Genomic DNA, 24,418 nt, shown 5'->3' with positions numbered 1-24,418 from the left:
TAATATTGCCTCTGGGCAACGGAGAAGGAAGTACAGAAATAGTAAATGGAACCTGGCAAGATCTTCAGAGATGTAAAAAAGGTACAGCTTAGACTCAAAGGTATAATGAGAAATTGTTTTATGTATAATAAAATACTTTTTTAAAAATTTAATCTCTCTTTTTTCCCTTTTCCAGATGTCCTACACAGACTCTCTTGTAGAGAGAGAAGCTCTGTATTCATTTAGAAGGCTGCAACTACGTAAAATAAAATTATGGGGGGCTTTTCAATACATATCAATTAAACAAAGTTAACATCAAGCCATCAGGGGGGTACAGCAGAACCATTTTAAGTGGTTTTGCTCTCCAGCCACACACCTTTGTTTGTGCAGGCACCTTGGTCTGCATTTTCACTGTGGTAGTCTCAGCCCTAGATGCATCACTAGTTGTTGGTAACTTTGGAAGTGTTCTGGATGTTGTTACCACTGCACTATCCTCATCTTCTTCAGCACCTGGAGACAAAAAAGGGAACATTTAATTGAACTGTGAAAATCTTCCAGACCAATTACATTTTTTATTATGACAGCAAGGTAGGAGTGCTTGCACAGCCCACCCTAGAGAAATGGCACAGATGACAATGCCTGTGGAGATAAGATTTGAGTCCAAACACTGTGCCTCGAACTGTCAGGGGAATATTTGTGCCAAGTGATCCCATGAAACAGGAAGGGGAACCAGCAGCTGGGTTAAGCAATAAACTGGAAAGTACCACACCATTTTTGAAACTGAAGGAACCAGATTGAAAAGAAGTACAAAAAAAGCATAAACACTTGAAACTGAGGAAGAAACCCAGGAGCAGAAGCAGCAGCCTCCAGGGCTGCTGTGATCTTGTCTACCTCTGGGCTCTGCTGGGGCTTGGCAGCAGCACTGCCCACCCCAGGGGTGCCCCCAGCAGCCAACTCCAGCTCTCCTGCAGCCACCATCAGGCAGGAGGTGGTGAGGTCCTGGAATCACATGGGGCTGGGGTCACTCACGTGTCCCATAGCAGGGGTGTGTGGGAAGAGGGTCCTCAATACCAGATGAAGGGAACTTACCCCATGGCAAATCACATTGGGATCAGTTACAGAAGGGAGGCTGAATTCTGTAGCTGCATGTTACCATTTTTAAGTGGTGATATTGTGGTTATCTGTATCTATTAAGCTTCAACTATTAAGCCAAAAGCTTAATATCATCAATGATTACCAGTTAACTGAATATAATTATGCAGTCAATCAATCAACATCTTTGTCCTGACTTAATTTACACCACATGAACTGAACAGTTTTTTCCCTGTAACACACTGCTTCAACAATAAAATCTCTCCTCTGCAGCAAATCTGTTAAACCCTCAAAAATAAAAAAATCAAGTGGTTTCTATCTACAGAAATCCTGCTACTACTTTGTATTTCATTTGCTAGGAATTCACATGTTTTTAAACTCTACATAATGCAGAAGCCTTTTTATTTTGAAATAAAGAGTAAGAGGACATAAAACTCCCTGAAGATAACCTTAAATTTAATTTCCTCCACATTCAAAGCCCTCCTGGGGTATGAAGGTTTCTTTAGAATAAGTTAATGGACATGTCTTATAAATATCCTCTAGTGATACTGGAAGGAAGAAGAAAAAGACAAGAGATGAAATCATTGCAAGGCTTGAAAGAGAAAAAGAATCAACCTATTCTTGGATCACGCCTTAGGAATCTCAATGTGTTCTGCTCATTACAGACTCTGGTTACCCAAGTTACTATGGGGTAATAATTCCAGCAAATAGGCATAAGAATAATTCCTAACAAATAAATATATATATCATCTTACAACAGAACAGTATGACTCATTCATTCCAAACTGACTTTTAATCTTAGTTTTGTAGAGAAAGAAAACAGGCTGAAAATATGAGAGCAATAACAAAGTTTTGAACTTATGATCAAGAGTTATATACATTTGGCATTGAGGTAAGGGCAATAATGAGGCAATAACTAAAACAACTTCTCTACTGTATAAAAGAAATTTTGGAATCATTAAAAAAAAAAGTACTACATTAAAGCTGCCAGCACAGAATACTGGAAAAACCTTCAGAGATACCAAAATTACAGTGCAGTCTCCAGAATAAAGACCTCACAAAAAGAATCAAATATTTTCCTGAAATGCTATTTAAAGATGAAAAAAACCCCAACATCCTGCTTCAAAACAGAGGTGAGGGAAGGCATCCAACAGGAAAAATTTTCTGGCTTTGCCTCAAGAGTTTTCTTTGAGAAATAAGGGCCCAATGGGTAGCTCAGCCTGCTTTACCTTGCAGAGTTCCTCCAAATTACACAAGACTTTCACAGCTGGGGAAATCAAAATCGATAATCAGATTAGAGATCTGATAAAACACACTTTGAGAGTACAAAACTTTATTTTCTTCTTTTTATGAAATGGTAAATCCCATTTAATCTAAACTGCTCCTCCAAAATCCTTAAATCCCATCTTCACTTCAGGCAACACTTGTGTCTGCCAGACAATATGGTGAACATTACAGGTCTGAACTGCTCTGGCTACGGAGGAGGCAGATCTACAGTTTCTCAATAAATAAGTGACTAATCTAACTTTTGGACTAGTAGCTGGATTTGCACCAAAGGTACCCAGCTCCTGTTCTATACAGCCTTAGGAGAATCCTAACAATCCCAAAAGTATCAGGGCACCTGTCATTTAGGCTTGACTCAGGTACTGACTTAGACATATCCCTGTGGTTTCTGCTTTCTAATTATCTTTATCGAGAAAGTTCTTTCCTTGCCATGGAGCAGGTCTAAATAAGGGGAAGGCATTTCCCTTGCTGAGCTAACAGTAGTATTCTCAGAATTCACAGAATCATAGAATTTTCAGGGTTGGAAGGGACCTTGAAGCTCATCTAGTTCCAACCCCCCTGCCATGGGCAGGGACACCTTCCACTAGATCAGGTTGATCAGAGCCCTGTCCAGTCTGACCTTAAAAATTTCCAGGGATGGGGCTTCCACCACCTCTCTGGGCAAGCAGTTCAAGTATCTTGCCACCCTCATGGTGAAGAATTTCTTCCTAACATCTAATCTAAAGTTACCCTCCTCTAGTTTAAATCCATTCCCCCCAGTCCTATCACTACCTGACATCCTAAAAAGTCCCTCCTCAGCTTTCTTGTAGGCCCCTTCAGATACTGGAAGGCTACAATAAGGTCACCTTGCAGCCCTCTTTCCTCCAGACTGAATAACCCCAACTCTCTCAGTCTGTATTCACAGGAGAGGTGCTCCAGCCCTCTGATCATCCTCTTCTCTGGACTCACTCCAGCACGTCCATGTCCCTCCTGTAACAGGGGCTCCAGAACTGGATGCAGTACTCCAGGTGGGGTCTCACGAGAGCAGAGTAGAGGGGGAGAATCACTTCCCTCGACCTGCTGGCCACACTTCTCTTGATGCAGCCCAGGATACATTTAGCTTTCTGGGATGCACATGTACACTGATGGCTCATGTTGAGCTTCTCATCCCCCAGCACCCCCAAGTCCTTTTCCTCAGGGCTGCTCTCAAGCCAGTCACTGCCCAGCCTGTATCAGTGCTTGGGATTGCCTCGACCCAGATGCAGGACCTTGCACTTGGTCTTGTTGAACTTCATGAGCTTGGCATGGGCCCACCTCTCCAGCCTATCAAGGTCCCTCTGGATGGCATCCCTTCCCTCCAGTGTGTCAGCCACACCACACAGCTTGGTGTCATCAGGGAACTTGCTGAGGGTGCACTCAGTGCCACCATCCATGTCACTGGCAAAGATGTTAAACAAGACTGGTCCCAGTGCTGAACTTTGTGGGACTCCACTTGTCAATGGCCTCCACTTGGACATGGACCCATTGACAGCCACTCTTTGGGTGCAGCCATCAAGCCAGTTCTTTTTCAACCAAATGGTCCATCCACCAATCCCAGGTTTTACCAGCTTGGAGAGCAGGATGTCGTGTGGGACTGTGTCAAAGGCTTTGCTCAGGTCCAGGTGGATGATGTTGGTTGCTCTTCCCTTGTCTATTGATGTTGTGACCTTTTCATAAAAGGCCATGAGGTTTGTCAGGCATGATTTGCCCTTGGAGAAACCATGTTGCTTATACCAGATCACCTTGCCATTATTCTTCTGTTTCAGCAGTGCCTCCAGGAGCATCTGCTCCATGATCTTACCAGGCACAGAGGTGAGACCGACAGGCCTTTGATTCCCTAGATCTTCCTTTTTTCCCTTTTTGAAAATGGGGGTTATGTTTCCCCTTTTCCAGTCAGTGAGGACTTCTCTAGACTGCCACAAATTACCTGCATGTATGACTGAGGATTCAAAAACTCATCTCTAATGCTCCCCACAACACAGAAATGGCATTCTACAAAGTATGATGTTCCCTAAAAGGCAAGGAAAAAAAAAAAAAAAAAAGATAACTACTTCTCTCCCTGAATCCAAGTAGGTTTGAAAAGAAAAAACCAACAGAGTGTCATGGGCATAACTTCCAACTAGGTTGGTAAGACAAATATTGCAAAATGGTTGAGTACAAGAGCTTGGTTCTTCCTCCTGAAAATATCACTGTCTCTGTGGATAGTTTCTGGATTTGGTCAGTGTGAGTGACAATGCAGGGTAGTAATTCCATTGAGTCCCTCTACAAATATATACTGCCCTCTTAGTGAGGGCACTGCAAAAACCCTGCAGTCACTAAATCCATAGCCATCTCTGTGGTAAAGAGTTGAGAACTCTCGACCATCACACAACTGCCTTTTTATCCACTGAGACTACAACTGCTATCTTCACAGCAGTCAAAATAGCTCTAAATTGTGCTGTAGTATTGGAAATATCTAATGTAGCCTTCAGTGATGTGTCTGGTAGCTGCCCTGTGGATGACAGGAATGCAAATGCTCTTTCACACTCTTTGTGCTTGTGGAAACTTGTCAGGCAATCAAGACTGTGCCAGCTTAAATCATTGTATACAACAAAAAGCCCACACTATTTAGCACTCTCACTTGCAAAGCAGCCAGTGATTAACTCTTCCTACCAAACAAATCAAATTATTTCACTCTATCTTTTGGTATCACGTTTTCTTGCTGTTGCACGTTGCACTCTGTGAGTACTTCCACCACAAGAAACCTTGTCGTAAGGTGGGCACACACATACCCATCACCTCTTTCACACCTTGCATCCCTACATCAGTGTGACATACCAGAATGATATATTTCTTTAGCTGGCTTATCTCACCCTCGATCACATGCAAAGCCCCCAACAAACCTTTTATCAACAAACATCAGACAATCAGAGATGACACTGTAAACCTAACACCAGTGCCCTAACAGAGAACTGCAGTTGAAATAACTGGGGACAGTGCAAGGATGTTGCCTCCTGTAATTCTCACCTAAGGAGGGGAAAAAGAACCAAAAAAACCTTGAAAAAAATAAGAGTCCTAACTATTCTGCATTATACTGAAGATTCTGTCCAGAACAACAAAATACCACTTGCAAACAGTATTACAGTAGGTTTTTACTTTAAAGGATCTGGAGAACAAGGTAGTAAATGTCAGAAAGAGTGCTTGGGACTAGTGTAGCTGGTGGAAAGAGAATCTCCTGCTCTAAGGCTATCTGAAGGGCACATGCAAGTGGGACCTTAGTAAGCAAAAAAAAAAATACCTGCTGTGTTGCCTGCACTATGGGAGGGGAAGCATACCAGAAGAGGCTGTGTCACCTCGCCCAGAGTGCCTGCCAGGCACACTGCCACTGGGGCCAGAAGCAACCAGAATTGACCATTGCCTCCTGCCAGCTCCTGTTCAGCAACTGGCAGAGCACCTGTGCCTCCTCTACCTAGAGCCATGGTCCCCTGGCCCATCCCCACACCACACTGCCACTGGACTCCAAAACTGCCTTCCAGCCTTGGAGCATAACTTCAGCTTCCCATTAGGCCAAGAGCCAAAGTAGAGCTGCTCTTACTTTTCTTGGAGGAGCTCCAGTCCCACCAATATAACTTTCCTCCAAGAACAGTCCCCTAGACAATGTCAGTCTAGACCTAGTTCATCCTGAGCTAACCATCTGAACTCAAGATGTCATTGACTGAGAAGTATTAGGCTGAGGGAAAAGAAGAACAAAAATCTGCATCAGATTCTGATAATATATTGCATAGGATTGTCTACCAGGTGTAACTTAAGAGAAGATGTAAGAATCCGAAGAATGTGTAGATAAAGCTAATAGAGAGGATGGCTTTCCTAATTCAGCAGCTACTTCCAGCTAGCTGCATGACCAGGGCTCAGTTAAGATCTTTTATGCCAGAGGAAAAAGCAACACCAGTTATAAAAGAATTTCAGGTTGTATACAGGCAGGAAAATTTATTTTTCTCTTATTGTTCTGCATTATACAAACATCTACAGTAAAAAGACTGATGACAGAATGAGGCATCTCCTGAGAGAATGAGGCTGCAAGAAGAAAACAATGGACTAATGAATTCACTGTGGACTTTCTGATATTGATACAGGACATTCAGGAAGCAGGCACAGCTCCTTTGGAATCTACTGACCAATGGATTAGGCCTGAGCAAGAGGGCAAACACACAGCAGCAGCTGAATGTATGTGAAGACTAAAGAGGCCATGAAAAGAAAGAAAAAAAGCAGAACACCATCACCTTTTTTTCTCCTTAGAAAAAGCCCTCAGCCAGTTTCCAGTTTGAAACGTGTCACGCTTACAGTGACATTTGTCCATGTTTATGCTGCCTGCAGACCTGCAAGGGCATTAATGGTGGTGCTGACAATTCCTGTTTATCTCCACAGGCCTGGTGGCAATTTCCATACCAAGGAAAGGAGTCAGCATGTTGTCATCTTGGATCTGTTTGCTTGGAGTGGAATGAAACAGCAAGAAAACTACCCTTGAGTGGGAAAGCTCTTCCTGCTAGGAACATTGCATCACTGAGTATCAAGTACAGAAAGACACATTCAACATACTATGAGGAAAACTGATCATTGGTACACCCTAAGGTCATTTTCCATTTCATAATCTGGAGAAAGCAGTAAGTATAGGATGAGTAGGGTCAAGGGGATGCTAATTTGTTTCCCTCTTGACATTTTTTCTTAAGTGCATAAAACCGAGTTCACAGATTGCTTAGAAGATTATTTGGGCTTAAGAGTTCTTCTCTTGTTAAAAAGTATTAGATTTTGGTACTGTCACACGACCTCTCTTGAAGGCCATCCAGCTAGTCTTTGGGTCTACTGTGAGATTTTTCCTGCTTTCCTCTTTTAAAGAAACAGAGATTAGGAGAGGCAGCGGGAGTGCATGCTATACACTTCATCTTCCACCCATGACTCAAAGCTGAGAAGAGGAAAAGAGGGAAGAGAAAGCCAAGACGTTACTGTTGGCGCAGTCTAGAAATAGTTTTTGTCCTTTCTGGCCCCACTTTTACCACTGAGATGGGTTAATAAAATCTGAAGCCAGTTGTTATACAGTCCTTTCCACTTCAAAAACAGGACTGCATTTTGAATTCTCATTTTTAGGAACAGCCAAACTCCACGGATAGATTTAAAAAAAAAGACCCAACAAAACCAGACCATTCCCCATATTGCTCTTTATTGTCAGCCTATCTCCTCTCCTGAAGCTTACAAAGTTACCAACATCTGAAGACATGACAGAATGGCACTCTGACCAAAAGTGCAATTTTCTCAGGGATCAGAATTTTCCTTAGACAGCCTTGGGAACTGGATGAAATCACTGACTTGTTAATTTTTTAATTTTTATTTTATTTTCAAATTGAATGTCTGGTTTCCCCACAAAGAAGTCTACAGCAAGGAGATTCAATTACGCCCATGATCACATTGGAATATCAAATTGCCCCCATGGAGGACTCCCAAAATGCAGGGTATTACCCAGATGCCAAGAATGGATGAGCAGCACAACTGGACCTCTGCAGACTTCATTTTAATGTATCTTTGAACCTCCAAAGAGAAAATAAAAGAAAACCAAAAATCCAACTGAAAAAGCTCAGCTATGGCTTGCAAGGGAAAGTGCTACAAGAGGTCACCCTTTAAAAAAATCACAAGTATATGTATTTATCAACAGACAAATTACAAAAGTTCACTAGCAAACAAATATGTGACGCACTTGGAAATTAAATGGGATTTCCACAACAGCTCAGCAAATGCTCACAACAGTAACAAAATTAATCTTCCAGAACTACCACGAAATCCTGCACTGAATTTTTAACGGTTGGAACCTCCCAGTTATTCTAGAAGATACTCCAAAAAGGGCCTTTTGAAAAGATATGAATAACGAGGCTTCACTGACAGTTTTTTTGAAAAATGATGAGTTAGCTACATGCCTCTAATGAGTGTTTAAGTCTGAGAACTCAGTATGTTATGTTTAAGAATTTCTTTATTCACTATATGGATGTAATTACCTCAGACTGTCATGTTTTTGGCAGTACCTAGACTTCTAAATTTAAAAGAACAACAACAAAAAAGGAATGGACACCATGTTTATGTGAATCTGAATGCATATAAAAGAAAAGAAGTTTGCTGCTGCTATGTTTTCTTAGTTTACGGGAGAACTAAGCCTTCTCTAATCCATATTTCTAAACTACAGAGAGGCCCACACAGAAACCAGAGGGACAAGCAGAGAGAGGCAGTGAAATGATGCAACAAAGGAGTAAGAGAACAGAGCAGAAAGTTAATATTTAAAACCCAGCCCACAGGGATGCTCGGTACTCTGTAAACAGAGAGCCAAGCACCAATGGTGCTGATTGAAAACATCATCTCCAGCTTATAAAGGAAATCTGCACAGCTTTTCCTCAAGCAAGTGCATTACTTCTTACACTTTTAAAATGTAGATTGTGACATGTTGTCTCACCTGAACCTGACCCAGAAGAATAATCATCATCATCAATTGGGTAGACTCCTGATGCTTCTTCAACAGAGCTGTTGTCAAGGTATAGATCTTTATCAGAGGTCAAATCTGTTCTCTGGAAAACAGATAAGAGGGAATGGTTAAAAAGGTAACAGTTCTCCAGTGCAGCAGTCTCTTAATCTTCATTCCTATTTCCAGAGCTGGTGATTGCAAACTGAACAGTTTATACATTCAGTTTATTCAACATATTTGTCTAAGATGTTAAAAAAATCCAAGGCTGCACAATGAAAACTAGGAAACCACCCAATCTTCAGGAAGGAAGCCCCCTTCAAATCACACTTCATCTCATTCAATGCATGAATGAATAAATAGGATTTGCAGTATACTCTGCAGAGCTTCTGAAACAAGAAAGAACCAAATCCTAGGAATCAAGATGTCACATGAAATCTGTCATTTGATCTCAAATAGGAAGCACCAACAACACTTATCAAAAAACACTTTAGAGGTATATAGAGCCAAACCACACACAACTCTTTAGAAATTAGAATGATTGGTTGGGACTACAGAATAAAAATGTTTCTAAGACTGCTGCTCATTAAGGATTATGACATTTCCAGCCAGATCAGACAGCACATTTCCAAAATTCTGGTGAGGCAAAATGCTCCAATTCCCCAATTAATTCATCTCTCCCAAAATGTAGCTGTGGCTTCGACAAGCTGTAATTTGACTTCCAATGACTTGCACCACATTTTTATGTCTGCAGTTATTTCCCCACTAAAAAGAGATTCTGCTAAAATGAGCTGATAATAGAAAAACATATCAGTCATCCTTTCAGACTGACAATTCAGACTTTGAAAGACTAAAAAAATGTCTTCCTCCACAGCTGCTTGTGCTTTTTCAACAGAGCATAAACCATCTAATGGAAGCCATGTATCTCCACTGACTGAGAAGGTATCTGCTATTATTACTACTGCTCCTTTTACCAGCATTACTGTGAACACCTATTTGTCACAACCTGTTGAAAAAAGTATGACAATTGCAAATGGATCTTAAGCCAAAAATCAAAATGCTATACCAAAATGCATCATTTCTATATCTCACATAAGTGCCCAAAACTGCTGCTCTGAGTCACAAGGGTTTCCACCTTACTTTCACTGCACAGCGCTGATTGCTCTTTTATTCTACATAACATTCACTATAGAATTTCTGAAGGGTTACCAAACTGTGAAAGGGCTAACTCCTCTATCCAAAGACTCATATCTGACTTTCCAAAGTTAGTTTTCCCCCCAGAGAACTAAAAAATAACACTTAAGATGTTTGTGACTTTTTTTTTTTTTGGGGGGGGGGGGGGGAGGATTGGCAACATATTCCAGTTCTAAGCTATTTAACAGCAAAAAACTGGTCTTCAGTTTGATCTAACTAAAAAATGATTCTTACAAAAGGCAGAAAGGCCATCCTGATTATTAGAGTATTTCAGAGTAAAAGACCTTTGCACTGGGGGTACTTAATGCTTCTCTCAACAGCTCTAAACTAAAATAGCACTATGCTGTTTTTCTTCCACAGAGGAATAGAAAAACAACATGATACTGGGTCAAAGTCTACTCTTGCTATGGCAGCTTTTACCTGTGGGATTTGTAGAGGGAAAAGCCCTGTTTTTATGACAGGTTTACAAAAGGCTTGCTCTCCTCTGCTGCTGCTGGTTCACACGGTCTGCCTGGAACTGGCTGCAATCCAAAGCAGAAATCGGAGACAATGTCTGGTCACCACCAAGTTCCTTAATTCCTTTAAAAGATGTCTCCAAAGGAAGGCCTGAAGTACAGCAGTAGGTGTATAAGGGTGGTATTGTAATTAAGAAGCAGCTGAGACTTTCTGTAGAGGAAAACATCTCCCTGTCACGGGACAAATATCCTGCTGTTGATCAGGCTGCCACAATGGACCAAGCCATTTTGCCCCATTTTACTTTCTGACATAACTGGTACACAACAACCCACTCCTCAATATCAGGCAGGAAAAAAGACAAAACATATTTAAAAGGAAATGCAGGTGGCTGCCAAAGAGTATAGAAAAAGCATACAATATTCAAAAGGTGAAAGAAGAAGTAAATATCACCCAATGCCAAGCTGGGAAAAAAAAATTGAAGACCAATCTGGAGATTTTTTTTTTAACTATGGAAACTGCCAATAGCATTTGGTAACAGCTGAGAAACTGCCTGAGTTTGCAAATGTTATTTTTCGTCTTGACTAAAAATATGAACTTAACAATCAATTTATTCCCCAGGCCATTTCCCACTTCTTTCTGTATAAGAAGCAAACTTAGTAGTAGAATTAAATAAATAAAAACCCCAAACAACACCCTCCCTCCAAAATAAACAACCCCCTTTTTTTTTTCTCTTTTGAGTCTCACAGGAGTTAGAAAAGACAGAAATTGTTCCTGACTATTCTAAAGATTCAGTTTTTGTAAGGCAACTGAGCAGCTAATCCAACCCAGCCCAAGCTGCAAGTGCCTGGTCAGCCAGGCTCCCCACCATCATATTCACTCCCTTTATTTCAATGAATTATGGCTTTTCAGCTGCCAAAAGCTTTCATTTCTAGCTATGCTGAGATTTTCTCAAGATTGAAACCAGCTGAGAACAGAGGAATAGAAATGGAAGAAAATCCTGGGTAGTTTTCAGCAGCAATTTGGGCATCCGTTGTATTTTATTCTGGGGATGAAAAGGATACAATGTGAAACATTATTTAATTTCTAGTACTGTGGATGGCACAACTCCATCAGAATGAGAAAATTATTCCCTACAGTCTTACAGATCCAGTACAACATTTACTATAGGGAGAAATACAGGGTATAGTGAACCCCAAATAAAATCAGATCAAATATCAAGCTTCACCTGAGGAAGATACTCTGCAGCTTCTCTGGCCAGACCCTGTGTTTCAGCCTGTTTCCATTAGAAATGATTCTCATCCAGAGAGCACTCTCTCAAACCAAAGGCACAAAGAAGCATTTTATCTTAAAGATCCCCAGGCATTTGCATAGCTAAATGCATTGTACTGTCCCCAAAATGACTCTCTGCAAGCTGGCCAGATGACTTGGGGTAAAGGCACCCACTCTACACCCACAGCTTGCACCTCTTTTTGCTCACACAAAGCTGCCTGGGGCCACTTAGAATGAAAACCGGAGAACTAAAGGTTAAGAATGAAAAAAAAAAGCCCAGCAGTCAACAAAAAAAGCACAAACATTAAAAATAATACCATGAAGATTAAGCTTAGGGAAATGAGAGATGGTTAATGAAAATTTAAAAGTACTTCATGGTGCTTAAGTGCATATCAAGTACTGAAGCCATGCTTTGCAATTTTATGCTATGTAAAAATAAATGAGGTTTAATATTTGCTCTAGAAATGTTTCTCGCCTGTCAGCTGGGAACCCATGGCAGCCTGTGGACTACTTCCAGAGTGTTCACAAAAGATAAGTTGGAAAAACAAGTCTGTTTTCAGTAGGCTTGGACAGAGAAAGGTCTGTACTAGCACTTCAATATGCTTGGAAGGAAGGAAAAAAAAAAACTTTGCAAATTCCAGCTCCATAAATCTATTTGTTCTTATTATGAAGGCCAAATATTTAAGGGTCGGTTTCCTATGGCTAACAATTGAAATGAGGGCCCTCATGTCACTTTTACGTACCAGCCTTATTTTCAGATCTATTAAAATGGCAGGAACACCAGGCAAGGATGTCTCTGTTATCAGTCCTTTAATCTGGCCCTGAAGCCACAAAAACTGCTCGTTACCTCTTGACAGAGATTGCATTCTCGTCCGTCATTGTTATCCCACTTACGTTTTTATTCCAAGAATATAATGCTGCAAAATCCTGTGACCTAAATACTTCACATGCTACATGCCAATGATCACTGATTCCTGTCTGGTTATTGACTAGACTGGCATAAATCTAAATCTCCTGGATGCAGTGTAGATTAGCACCCACTAAGAACTAGATAAAAGATATTCCCACACCAGTTATATGTCAAAATTTAAATCTCAGAGTCTTTATTTTAATAAAGCTTATATTTTAAATTATTTCAAATTAAATACATTTAGATCACTTGGCATATTTTTTAAAACTCTCATTCTAACATTAAATGAGAGAGAAAACAGAACAAAAAGGTTTTTTCTGACTTATCATCTCATGAAAGGCACAAATTGTTCATCAAATTACTATGGTAAAAACTGAAAACAATCTTCAGACAATAAGGATTGGAAAGGATGGCACACTTAATTTAAAAAAATAACGTATAAAGTGCCCTGTAATAGCCATTCACTTTTCCAGTGCTGCTGCTACAGTCAGTCCTCCCAATATGTGGGGATGATTTAGGAGTAAGACATCACAGACTTTTTATGCCATGTGGATGAAGCCAAGAAAGCTGGTGTGAGGAGCAGTGAAGAAGGAATGTCTGCCATGGCTGGTTGAAACTCAGACAGAAGAGCGATGAGTAACTGACATACGGAAGGAAACATTTTATTACTTGCAGATGTGCTCCTATTTCTGTTCTCTACCTTTTACGGTATATGCATGGGACAGAGAATTTGAGGATTGCAGCTGGGTTATTAATGGTACGTTGCCTTCCTTTTTCCCCAGATGGAAGTCTTTTAGATTTAACACATTTAGTATGCACAGAACCAAAAACTAATATTTAAAAAGTGATGTTATACCCCAAATATCTAAGCCAGAAGGCTCTGGAAATTTGCAAGCATTACAGCTGTTGATTAGGCGGAGATATTATATGTAAGAAGGAGAAAGAAAACAGATTTTCCTCTTCTATTAACAGATTGTACTGTTCTATGAGTGCTTGTATAAAACCATGTTCAGCTGGTGAGTCTGAGTTTACTGAAGTGAAACATTCCTCATACATACTATATTTTTTGAATGCTAACTACCTGAATGCATTCAGCTAATGCCCAAGGGCCATTACAGAGAATCCCACTGAATGCAGGAGAAAAGGCAGTTGTGTGAAGAAGTTGAATTTTCACCAAGGCTTCCTGCAAAGATGATCTCCCACCCAGCAGAAGTCAGTTCTCACAGACCCCATCATTGCCAATCCTAAAGCTGGCAGATGCCTTGCTATCATTGTTCACTGTTTCTTTGCTTTCTCTCATCACACCATCACACTATTTCACTGATGAGACTCTCCCATTAAAAGTTCATTAACCTTGTCCAGGAATGAGTAATGAGTTTAAGCAAAAAAACTCTACAACAAAAAACTTGAGAATCAGAGTTACACCTCAAAGCACTACATTTCCCCAGAGAAACGTGCTAACCAGAAAAGCATCCACCTTGCATTTCTTATTGTGTTCCTGGCTCTCAGAGATGAGCCTCTGTCATTTCTGACAGTGCCCACTGACCTCCTTCAGCCTCTGCATCCCTGCACTGCCTACGTGTACCCTGCTACAAATGTCTCATTTTGAAGTAGGGTTTTATGTTGAGGCATATTTACCATTTATCATAGTTTTACTACAGATGGCTTTCTTTCATTTCACCGTTACCTCCTACAGCTGCTCACAGAAGAAGCACCAAGGAAATCAAACTTCCTTTCAAGGTGGTGGTGGCCTTTTTTAAGGATATGGAGGCCAACCACCTCCCACCAAACCTCTCCACTGCACTGTGACAGCTGCAGTGGGGCCTTCACAATGATGCTGTGAGTGGAGTGGGTACTGGCTGTAGGAAAGCTGCCCTACACCACGGTCTGGGTGACTTTGATCACAGCAAAAATACTCTTTCCATCACAACAGGCCGAAAATTGAATTTTGCAAGTTTGAGAGCAAGGTTTTCACACAGAATCCAACACATGCATTCCTCATTTCTCCAAATCATTTTGCCAGGGTTACCATCTCTTTGTTTTACCTTGGAAGGGATTAAAACTTACAGCAACCTTCCAACACCTGAAGGGGGCCTACAAGAAATCTTGGGTAGGGCTTTTTACACCAGGGTATGGCAAGAAGACAAGGGTAAATGCTTTCAAACTTGAAGAGGGGAGATTTAGACTGGACATTAGGAAAAAATTATTTCCTGTGAGGGTAGTGAGACACTGGAACAGGATGCCCAAGGAAGTTGTGGTTGCCCTATCCCTGGAAGTATTCAAGGCCAGGTTGGATGGGGCCCTAAGCAACTTGATCTTGTGGAAGGTGTCCCGGCCTATTCAGGGGGTTTGGAACTAGATGATCTTTAAAGTCCCTTCTAACCCCAGCCATTGTATGATTCTATGAAACCCCTCCAAGAACTCCCCATGGCTGCTGCCTTTCCATGCCAGTCCTCCCACTCATCCATGTGCCCAATGTGAAAATCAGCCTTGCACCTGGAACTGCCTGGACCAAATTTGCAGAAGCCACCATCTCCCCCACTGCTGGCTTTGGCCAATTACATAAAATGCTTTGATTGCCATGACTCATTCTGGAGAGCTCGTTTCCAAAGGTATTTTAAAAAATACCTTATAAAACATTTGCTGCCCCTCTTCAGGTTAGGGTGGAAAAGGAAGTCAGCTTTGTACAAGTGTCCCTACAAGTGCTGTAAGTCGGATCTTTGCCTGTGGGGACAGCGCTGGTGCCGGCAGCAGCACAGCAGGCTGAGACCCTGCCCAGTGCAGCACAGGCACTACCAGGGATGGAGCACATGCCAGAAAGATTATTCACGCTCCTTGTACCTCATGTAGAAGGACTTCCTGATGCTGCACAAAACTATAGCTTTAGGCCTTCAATCTCTCCCAACAGATAAAGAAAGGGTTTGACCGCTTGTGGCTGTGGAGGAAAGGCGGAGAGCCCGAAATAAAGGCAAGCACTGCAAACTGCTTCTCCTACTGCTAGCATCCAACAATAGAGGAGTCTACCAAAAGAGCTGATTTACAGAGACTGCCTCATGTCAGAGCCAAGAGTCAGAAGATGCTGGCTTTTAAGATGTGTACAGTCTGTTATGCCAGACTAATTACCAAAACAGAGGCGTATTTGACAGGCACAGCATTAATAAAACAACTCTTGCCAGTGTCAGGCATTTCTGCAGCCTATGTCATGGCTCGAGCTAAAGGAAATACACTGGATCCATGGTGCTCACAGGGAAGCACTCCAAGGCAAAGAGCCCCCCAGGGTAAGGAGACACCAACAAGCCACCACCATGTCAGTGACTGTTCACTTAAAGCCATGCACCAAGGAAATTACTGTGCTGCTGCTGATACACTGAAGTTCACATTCTTCATGAAGTCATAGAAGCTTGTGGGTCTGTTTTCCAACAGTCATCTATGCCTTTAAAAATATTCCCTAATGTGTAATTACATGCTGTACAGTACGCTGCATGATGAAAGAACTTAAATGATAACAGGAGAACTTGTTCAAGATTATTTGAAAATGTTTTTCTTCCCATTATGAAGGCTCACATATCTGTGTAGTGGGTCTTCGGTCTGCTTACAGTTTTGGAGCTGAGGCTTGTCCTGCCATAAGGAGAGAAACATCCTATAAAAAGTTCTTGCCTTTTTGAGGTGAATTCCAATGGAATTCCAATTCCACTTCTTTTCAGAGTGTCTGACTTCCAGTTGTGCATCATTAATACACTAGAGGCACAGAAAGACTAAACTTCAGTCTGTTAACCTAATCACTCTGTCCAGGGTGGGACTGATCAAGAGGGGACCAGCCCCATTGGTCCTTCCCTAGAACAAGAGTTGCATGGTCAGATCACCTCCACACAGGCCAGAAGCTGGGACCAAAGTATTTGCCTAACCCACGTAGACTTACTCCAAACTCAGAAATGGTTACTTAGGAATGACAGTGGGACAGGGCAATTCAGATAACACCAATCCAAGCAAACAGGGTTGCTGTATGGTTTACACGAACCCCCTGATTTGACATTATATCACATACCCTAACTCCACAGCAACAGGTCCTTCCCTCCTTGTATGTGAAACCCAGAACTGAATACTACAGTTTAGTTGTCTCATTTACCTTGAAAACCTTGAGACTGCATGACAGTCAGGGTACAGTACATAGTAATTCTTATTTCCCATATAAAAGCCGAAGTTTAATACCAAAGTTTCTCTGGGAATCCCAAAATTAAAGAATTCGAAGCCATTTCAGGTTTCATGCCAAGCTATCAATCAGTGCAAAGAACAGTTTATTCTTCAACTCTGCCTTTGGCGTATGCACGATACAACGAGGAAACAATTTTAGAAGGGTTACAGCTGAATCAGCTTCCAAATCACCACTCCAGACTGAAATATCAAAGGGCATTCTGTAGTGGAAACATCGTCAGAATCCAGCAGCCTGCAATCGGCATTACAGATTGATTTATCTCAATTAGCATGGCAATTTTCTGCATGTTTCCCCAAAAGCACCCATCAGTTTCACCAAAAATAGGATCAAAACCACCATGCAAATCATCACCGCTCAAAGTGCTAATCAGGTTTTTAAGGACACATCAGCCCATGTGCAGACAGGTTAAATTTAAGGGAAAGCCGTGACCAAGAAGCTCAATGTGCTCCTTTGAAAATGCTGAATGAAGAGGTTTGCCTGGCTTTGAATCACCAGTCACAAGCCTGACAGTAATGGGAGATGCAGGTAGCTATTGGTAGAGAGGTCATAACTACACTTACCTGCCCTGGTCAGTGCTTTTAAATCAAACATGCACTGCCTCTTCCACACACACCTCCCCTCTCCTTTCATGCCCTCCTGATCCTTTTTCCTAATCAATAGAAGAACTAACCCTTATATTTGCCTTCCTCCTCTTGAGAATGTTGATGAATGATTAAAGCTGCCAGGGTAACTCTTTGGCATGCATGCCAATAACTCCCCACCTAATAGCCTTTCCTCTGCCTCCATGCCCTGGCCCACTGGTGATTACTGCAATCCCTTGAAGTGGTCAAATTGCAGGGCAGCCCCCATGGAAACCTATTTGGAGCTGTTCGAGCTCCTACCAAAGAATGATGTTTTTAATACAGATTGTTCTTTTTAAAACCCTACAAAAGAAGCTGTAATCAATCATAGTGGGAACACTGCAAACCTCCACCAGTTTCAAAAGCCTCATATTGATTCCTTTCCAGTCTGTGGATTTTAACAAAAATAACCCCATGTGAGGAACCAGAACTGACTAATGTGAAATTATCCGAATTAAGATATTTTTGCCAACAGTAGCAAGAATTGGCAATTAACTGTCTCAATCAAGTACATTCCTTTTGCCTAAACAGGAACATTACATATACAACTACTGTATTATTAAAGTTACATTAAGCATCAATTAAATACTACTAGCAAAGGTTACATATGGCAACTGAAGTTTGTCAAAGGTGAGGATAAATCAGACCTCACAGCTTAAGGAGGGAGCACTGCCAATTCTTGAATGCATAATCTATTATTCAGTGGAGATTTACTCACTGAACAACAAGGTCTGCGAATCTCTTGGTGGACACTTCTATTTGGCACCTGCAATCAGCAGACTCTGCTCCCTGCAGGTGGAAAAACATCCACCAGTAGACCTGAAATCTGTTTGATATTTATAAAATTGTGTGGTATTGCACCAATCAGCTGAACGAACTTTCCTCCCTCCCATGAACACATTCAACCTATTTCAGAAGCCGGCGATAAAATGCTCTAAAAATTTAAAGAAATCTTGGATCCTCTAGAACTGAGATGAATATTGTTGTTAACACATTTATACCCCAGGTTCACTGGATTCTTACTTAAGCAAAGTAGAGCTCAAGTCAGTTTTAAATATGCTTAAATGAAACACCTTAATACAAGAGCTCTCAGTTTCATTACAATGTGCAGTTTGTGTGCTCAACATGAAAGAATCACCCATTATACAAATACCTTTAAAATAACCTAGCAAACAAACAAAAGCCCCAAATTATCATCTTTATATTACATCAGATACTGACAAAGAAAATTTTCTTCTCACAGCTGTCTAGTGGTGCAAAACAGAACAACAGATCCACATGAACTTCGTGTTAGCCAGCAGAACTTGCTCTTTGTCCAGCCCATGAGAGCAATAACAACTATATTTATTCAGGTAACTATTTCACACTTGTTGGGTAGTGCCTGGAAGCACAGAGCTAGGGAATCAATTTGCCCTGTCAGGAAAAACACTGGTAAATCTAAAACTTGGTTAAATTGGGCCAGGAACCATAATCCCTACAGCGGAAATCATAAATAGTATCACTGCTACTGTTTCCACTGGTACAGTCTTCTCAGACAGAGACAGCAAACACAGAAAGCAATGAGAGACCAGGTACATCCTTGTAAGATAGCTCTTCATAGCCCAGATCCCCAAACAGTGAAACAACAAAGATGACTTTATTGCAGTTTAAAGGTGCCAACCAGTCTAACGCCCACTCAGCTCACTGGTCTACATGATCAAGTGGTTGGATTCGTCACTCTGATCCTGTCCTATTCAACTGAATTTTTGCTACAGAGGCTTGGAGTCTATTTCCTCTTTGATGAATACGAAGATAAGAAATGAGTTTACTTCAGATGGTATAAAACATTATGCTAATAACTTCCACTATAAAAGGAGCTGAGTGAAATCAGAGATACGTCAGCTCGTACAGGCTTCAGGAGCAGTCTTCTGTCTGGTATGCTGCCTTTCAGGCATGACTCCCCTCATTCCACAGAGAGAAGTAACTGGTGCATCACCAACACTGAGCCTGCCAGACACCCCAGCCAAAGATGACAGACAGGTTGGGCTGGAGGAGAACACAGCACCCTGCCTGCAGCCCCAGACAGCTTCCCAGCCAGGTGGGGCTGCAGCAAGAAGGATTTTCCCCCTCGTCCTCCTCTGCATGCTGGTGGCTCCATAGGGCTTGCAGGGAGGCATCAGGATGGGAAAGGGAACCAAGAGGCCAGTTTTGTCTGAAGACAAATACAGAGTGGGGTATAACATACATTCATATTACTGAGAAAAAACATCTAACATACATCTGCTCTTCAATAGACCCGCCCACAAATGTACATAGAAAGAATCAAGCTGAAAACACATAGTATGAGCTACACTAAAATAAAAAGTTACTCCATGAGCAGTGGAAAGCCTGACACCTGATTCTCCATGGATGTTCCTCTCCCTACCACAACCCCAGATCCCGACCCTTTCCCCTGTGCTACTCACTCCCTATGAGCTGTGCATGTGGATGTGGCAGAACACGGATAAAACAACTCTGAAAATCAACACATGGGAATTTCTCAAAATAAAAGTTTCAAGTGGAATTACATAAGGGATCACCTTCAAAGAGCATGTTACAATTTTTTTGGTTTAAAGCATGGTCAAGAAAGCTGCTGCTTTAATCAAAGGATTAGTGAACTGATAACATAATCTCTCCCAGTTATCATGAGTGGCTACCTTTAATGAAAAATGGATGAAATAAGCTTCCTATTCATTACCTTCTGCTAATATTTGAAAAATAAAGCTACACAGAACTAGAACCAAAAGAATAATGAAGGCAGAAATAAATGACACTGTATTAGATAAATTCACTTCCCTTGAATTAAAGGAAAGCAAGTCAGATAAGTTGTTTGACAGCATTTTTAACAGTCATCTGACTGAAGAGTAAAATATAACAAAGACTCTTAATGGTATTAAATACCTGTTAACAAAGAACAATCCTTTCTTTCTAGTATTCATATTTTCAATTGGAGTTCTGCTGAAGGGAACAAAGATCTCCGTATTTCTGTAGATAAACTTTGAATCTTCACAAATCTGACCCACCACCATCAACACAGGGTTAGCAGCCCTCTACAATCTTTGCTGCCTTATAAACAGTTTAAAGCTTTTAAAAATCCATATGCCCACAAAACCTCCTGAAGCTGTTACACATTGCGGATTTCACAGCATTGTTGACCTGGGCAGCCTCTTTGTCCTCAGTAAGTTATTTTAAGCAACTTTCTGCCAGCAAGCAAGTCTCTTTGTTAGGCTTTGTCTGTATTATTGCTAAAGCACTGCTTACAATACAGCACAAACCAGGGAGGTACTAATCAGAAACCAGAAAGGGATCTGTCAAGTTCCTATGTGATTTCTTTTTTTTTTTTTTCTTGGTTTTCCTGATAATGCTTATCATAGTATCTAACAGATCATTTGCCCTGCTGCCAGGAATCTGGTTACACACCTAAGCCACCTCTTGAGAGGAAGCAGTGTGAATGCACAGCAGACAAAAGAAACCAAACCCCTGTATTTTCAGGACCAGGCTATTATTTTGCATATTTTCTTTTTCCTTCTCAGCACTTTTGTATGTATCTCATATATGTATCTACCTCTGGTGTAGAGAAACAGAAGCTAGCAAGTGTATCTACCTACTGAGTAAGAAAACCCATCACCTGGTTTGGGGGGTGAGAAAGAGAAGAAAAAGAAGGGTAAATTTCTCACACTTACAACCAAACTCAAAGACCAAACAGTTGGCTTCGTTCTTAAATTCGTATTATTGGTAGTATTAATATTATTTATTCTTAAATTCCTAATCAAATAATGGACTCCAGCTTGAGGACCATTTCTATGGCATAGTAGGAAAAACAAGCCTCAGACCAACACATATCACCACACATCAAAAAGCAATCTCAATCTTCTGCAAGCTCATGGCCTGGAAGTCTTCCTTGGATTGTAAATTATTAATAGTCACAATGGAGCAGCAACATACATGCTTCTACTTCCCTGCTTATCCAAAATATTTTTAGGGTGATCCTGTTTGGGGAAGCAACTCTTGCTCCTCCTTTCACTTTGAAGTTTCACATCTTGGAGGCTTGTGTGACTAATCACCCATACCAATCCTTGGTGTCACCAGAACTACTAAGACCTACCATGTTTTAATCCAAGGGCACACTATAAAATGTATTCAACAGACAGACCACACAGGCAGAGAGAGATTTAGATTTGATGCCAACTTCTGTATCACACTTGATAAGCAGACTCAGCTGAGGGCCAAGACATACAAAGGAAGCTGGGAGAAGTGCAAAGGAAAAAGAAATTCAAACTGACATAACTGGAGCCCACAAAATCTCTGCTGGTTATACTTTATTTCTGGATGTTAGATGAGCTTTCCTATTCCCTTGTTAAACCCATAGCTTTCATAGCAAATGGAAAGAAATGTTTTAAGTTATCAATTCACTAAAGTTTTCAGGTAGCACAAGAATGCCTTTCAAGTAATGCTTTCTGGAAGCAACTAATTTAGCACTGGCATCTTTATGCCACTTAACATGGTTAAGTGTTGGCAAAAATAATGGTCACAATTGATAAGTAACTTGTCAATCCTGTTATTCTAGATAAAGCATGAATGTATTCCAATTATCTGCACCTTATTTCCAACAGCTCTGCTTCAAAACAGCAGCACATAATCTGCTCCACATAGCTGTCAATCAAATGGACAAATTCTCTTAAGGTTTTATTGCAAATATGTCCAAAGCAATTACACTTTACAAAGTTAACCCCAGCTTAATAACAAAAGTTTAATTCAACCCACAGGTTTTTCTCTGCAAGCAAGAATAAAGGTTGCTACACTGATGGCATTGGAAAGCTTCTTGGTTCCGGTTTCTGTTTGTTTCAGTGAAAGGGTCACTCGGCACTCAGAAATGGAACAAGCAAAAGGAGTTTCATCAGCCTAAGTGTTACGGATGTTGGCTGCTTAATAGACCTGACCTTGCACAAACCTGCTCACCTCCCGAGGTTCTGGGAGCTTAAAAAAATAACCGAGGACAAAGAGGAGGTGTAAAGACTCTGTTCAGGGAGAACATACGGCAAGACAGTCAGATCTGCCACAGCAAGACAACACAGAATAGTTTTATAACATTACTAGAACACTTGTGTATGTGTATGTAAGAAAATAAGAGTGGTCACAGACTGTTTCAAATGGGAGTAATCCTATGCAAAGGAATAGTTTAACACAGGCATCTAACTAGCTAGACAGAAGAATGTGCCTGTAATGTGGTTTTAGTAGAAAGCATATCACACAATAACACTGTATTTAAGTTCTTCTCAAATTAGACACTTTGATCAAGAATAAACCTTTTTTTCACCGGGTAGGCATGAACTGTGTAGATAAGGTTTTCTGATAAACATACACCAGCAAATTAGATCAAGAACTTGCTGATAAATACAATTCTTCCAACAATATTTATGGGCTGCTTTTGCATGTTGAGAAAGCCAGCGGCAAGGAGGCAATTGCAATGTGTTAAATCACAGCAAGCAGCATTTGCTAACCCACTTTGAACAGACACGAGATTTTTGGAAGAGCTATTTTCATATGCCACTTTTGAGTACAATAATTGAATGAGGACAAACAATGACTGGGAAGCACTTGAGAAACTAGAAGTTGAAAATCATTTCAGTCGAAAACTCAATTCATGATGGTAGCTGACATCTCTTCTTAAAAGTCACTCAGAAGTTCATTAACTTCATAATGACATGGTGAACAAAGACCATTATGCAGAAGAATGCAACAGCTACTGGCATCAACTCATTTCATATCTTTTTAAAAAATTAGTCCATACCAGACACATCCCACAAAAACTAAAGGTAGTTGTCCAGTGAAACACACAACTTGCAGAAAAACTGGCTTATTGGTATAAACTGGAACCCCACGAGTTTGCTGTTCTGAAACTGCTCACTGAAAGCCTGATGGAATATGAGCCCTTCTGGAGACTGCAGGCCCTGGTCCAGCTCCTGGCAGGGACTGTCCTTCCTCCATTAATTACGTGTGTGCATACGCAGGCCCACGCTGCAGCCCCCGGGGAAGCCTCTGATGGGCTGGGAGAGCAGATTACTCCTGGCTTATGGCTCAGATACAGCACGTTATGCAACCAAAAGGCTTTAACAAGCCTCCATTTCATTCTTTCAGAATCAGTTTGAAGGGGAAAAAAATGATCAGTCACGAAGACGAAGACCAGAAAAGCGACACAAACACCCCAAAACGCAGTACAAAGTTGCAGGCTAACCCCTCAGTTTTCAATGAGAGGGGTGAAGGCAGAGTCGGGAGGCTCTGCCAACAGCCCTGCCTGCCACAAAGCCTGCCGGGAAGCCAGGGCTTGCTCAAACACCATTTCCTTCATAAGCCTGTTGACAATTTTTAAAGAAAGAAAGAAAAGCCAGACTACAGTCATCAAGCCCAATAATCTTCAAATCCACCATGGAGGTCCCTTTGCCTTCCACCGTGGGCCTTGCAGAGGCGGGGAAGGGTCAGGGCTGTCCCGCCTGCCCCATTGTCCATGGGGCCAGCAGCTGCTGGGCCCTGGGGACACTCTGGGGACACTGCCACTCGCCACACACAGGGCCTGCAGCCACCAACCTCAGGCAGGCAGCAAAGGGTGCCGGGAGCCCAAGGCAACCGTCTGGGCAAGCGCAGGCCGCTGCCTTTACAGACAATGCAGCATTTTCTTTCCTACTTTCCCAGTAGGGCCGGTCTGAAGTGGCACACTATTTGCATTCAGAGTGAAAAACCTCAGTTTGTCATCAGAGAAGTTCCCAGCGAGCTGTCCCCTGCCCGGGCCCGCTGGACATTAACCTCTGCCAGCCCACTGCCTGCTGGCCCTGCAGCAAGTACAGCAAGCACCAGCTACCCAACAGGGCCTGGGGTTTCAAAACCCCATTTTG

The 24,418-nt window shown here is 41.5% G+C and overlaps 1 protein-coding gene across 1 annotated transcript in view; it reads right to left on the bottom strand.

The window, feature by feature from the left end:
• The window catches only part of SDC2 (syndecan 2), a 60,711-nt gene that overhangs the window by 3,980 nt on the left and 32,313 nt on the right, over positions 1 to 24,418 (bottom strand). Inside the window, exons 2-3 of the mRNA XM_030445701.1 lie at positions 8,843 to 8,954; positions 356 to 489 (exon numbers count right to left, since the gene is read on the bottom strand). Coding sequence (XP_030301561.1) covers positions 356 to 489; positions 8,843 to 8,954 — 246 coding nt within the window. The remainder of the gene's footprint in view (positions 1 to 355; positions 490 to 8,842; positions 8,955 to 24,418) is intronic.

The sequence above is a fragment of the Calypte anna genome, chromosome 2, assembly GCF_003957555.1.
Source record: "Calypte anna isolate BGI_N300 chromosome 2, bCalAnn1_v1.p, whole genome shotgun sequence".
Taxonomy (NCBI): Eukaryota; Metazoa; Chordata; class Aves; order Apodiformes; family Trochilidae; genus Calypte; species Calypte anna.
Note: the sequence above shows the minus strand (reverse complement) of the source record. Positions and strands in the feature narration are given on the sequence as shown.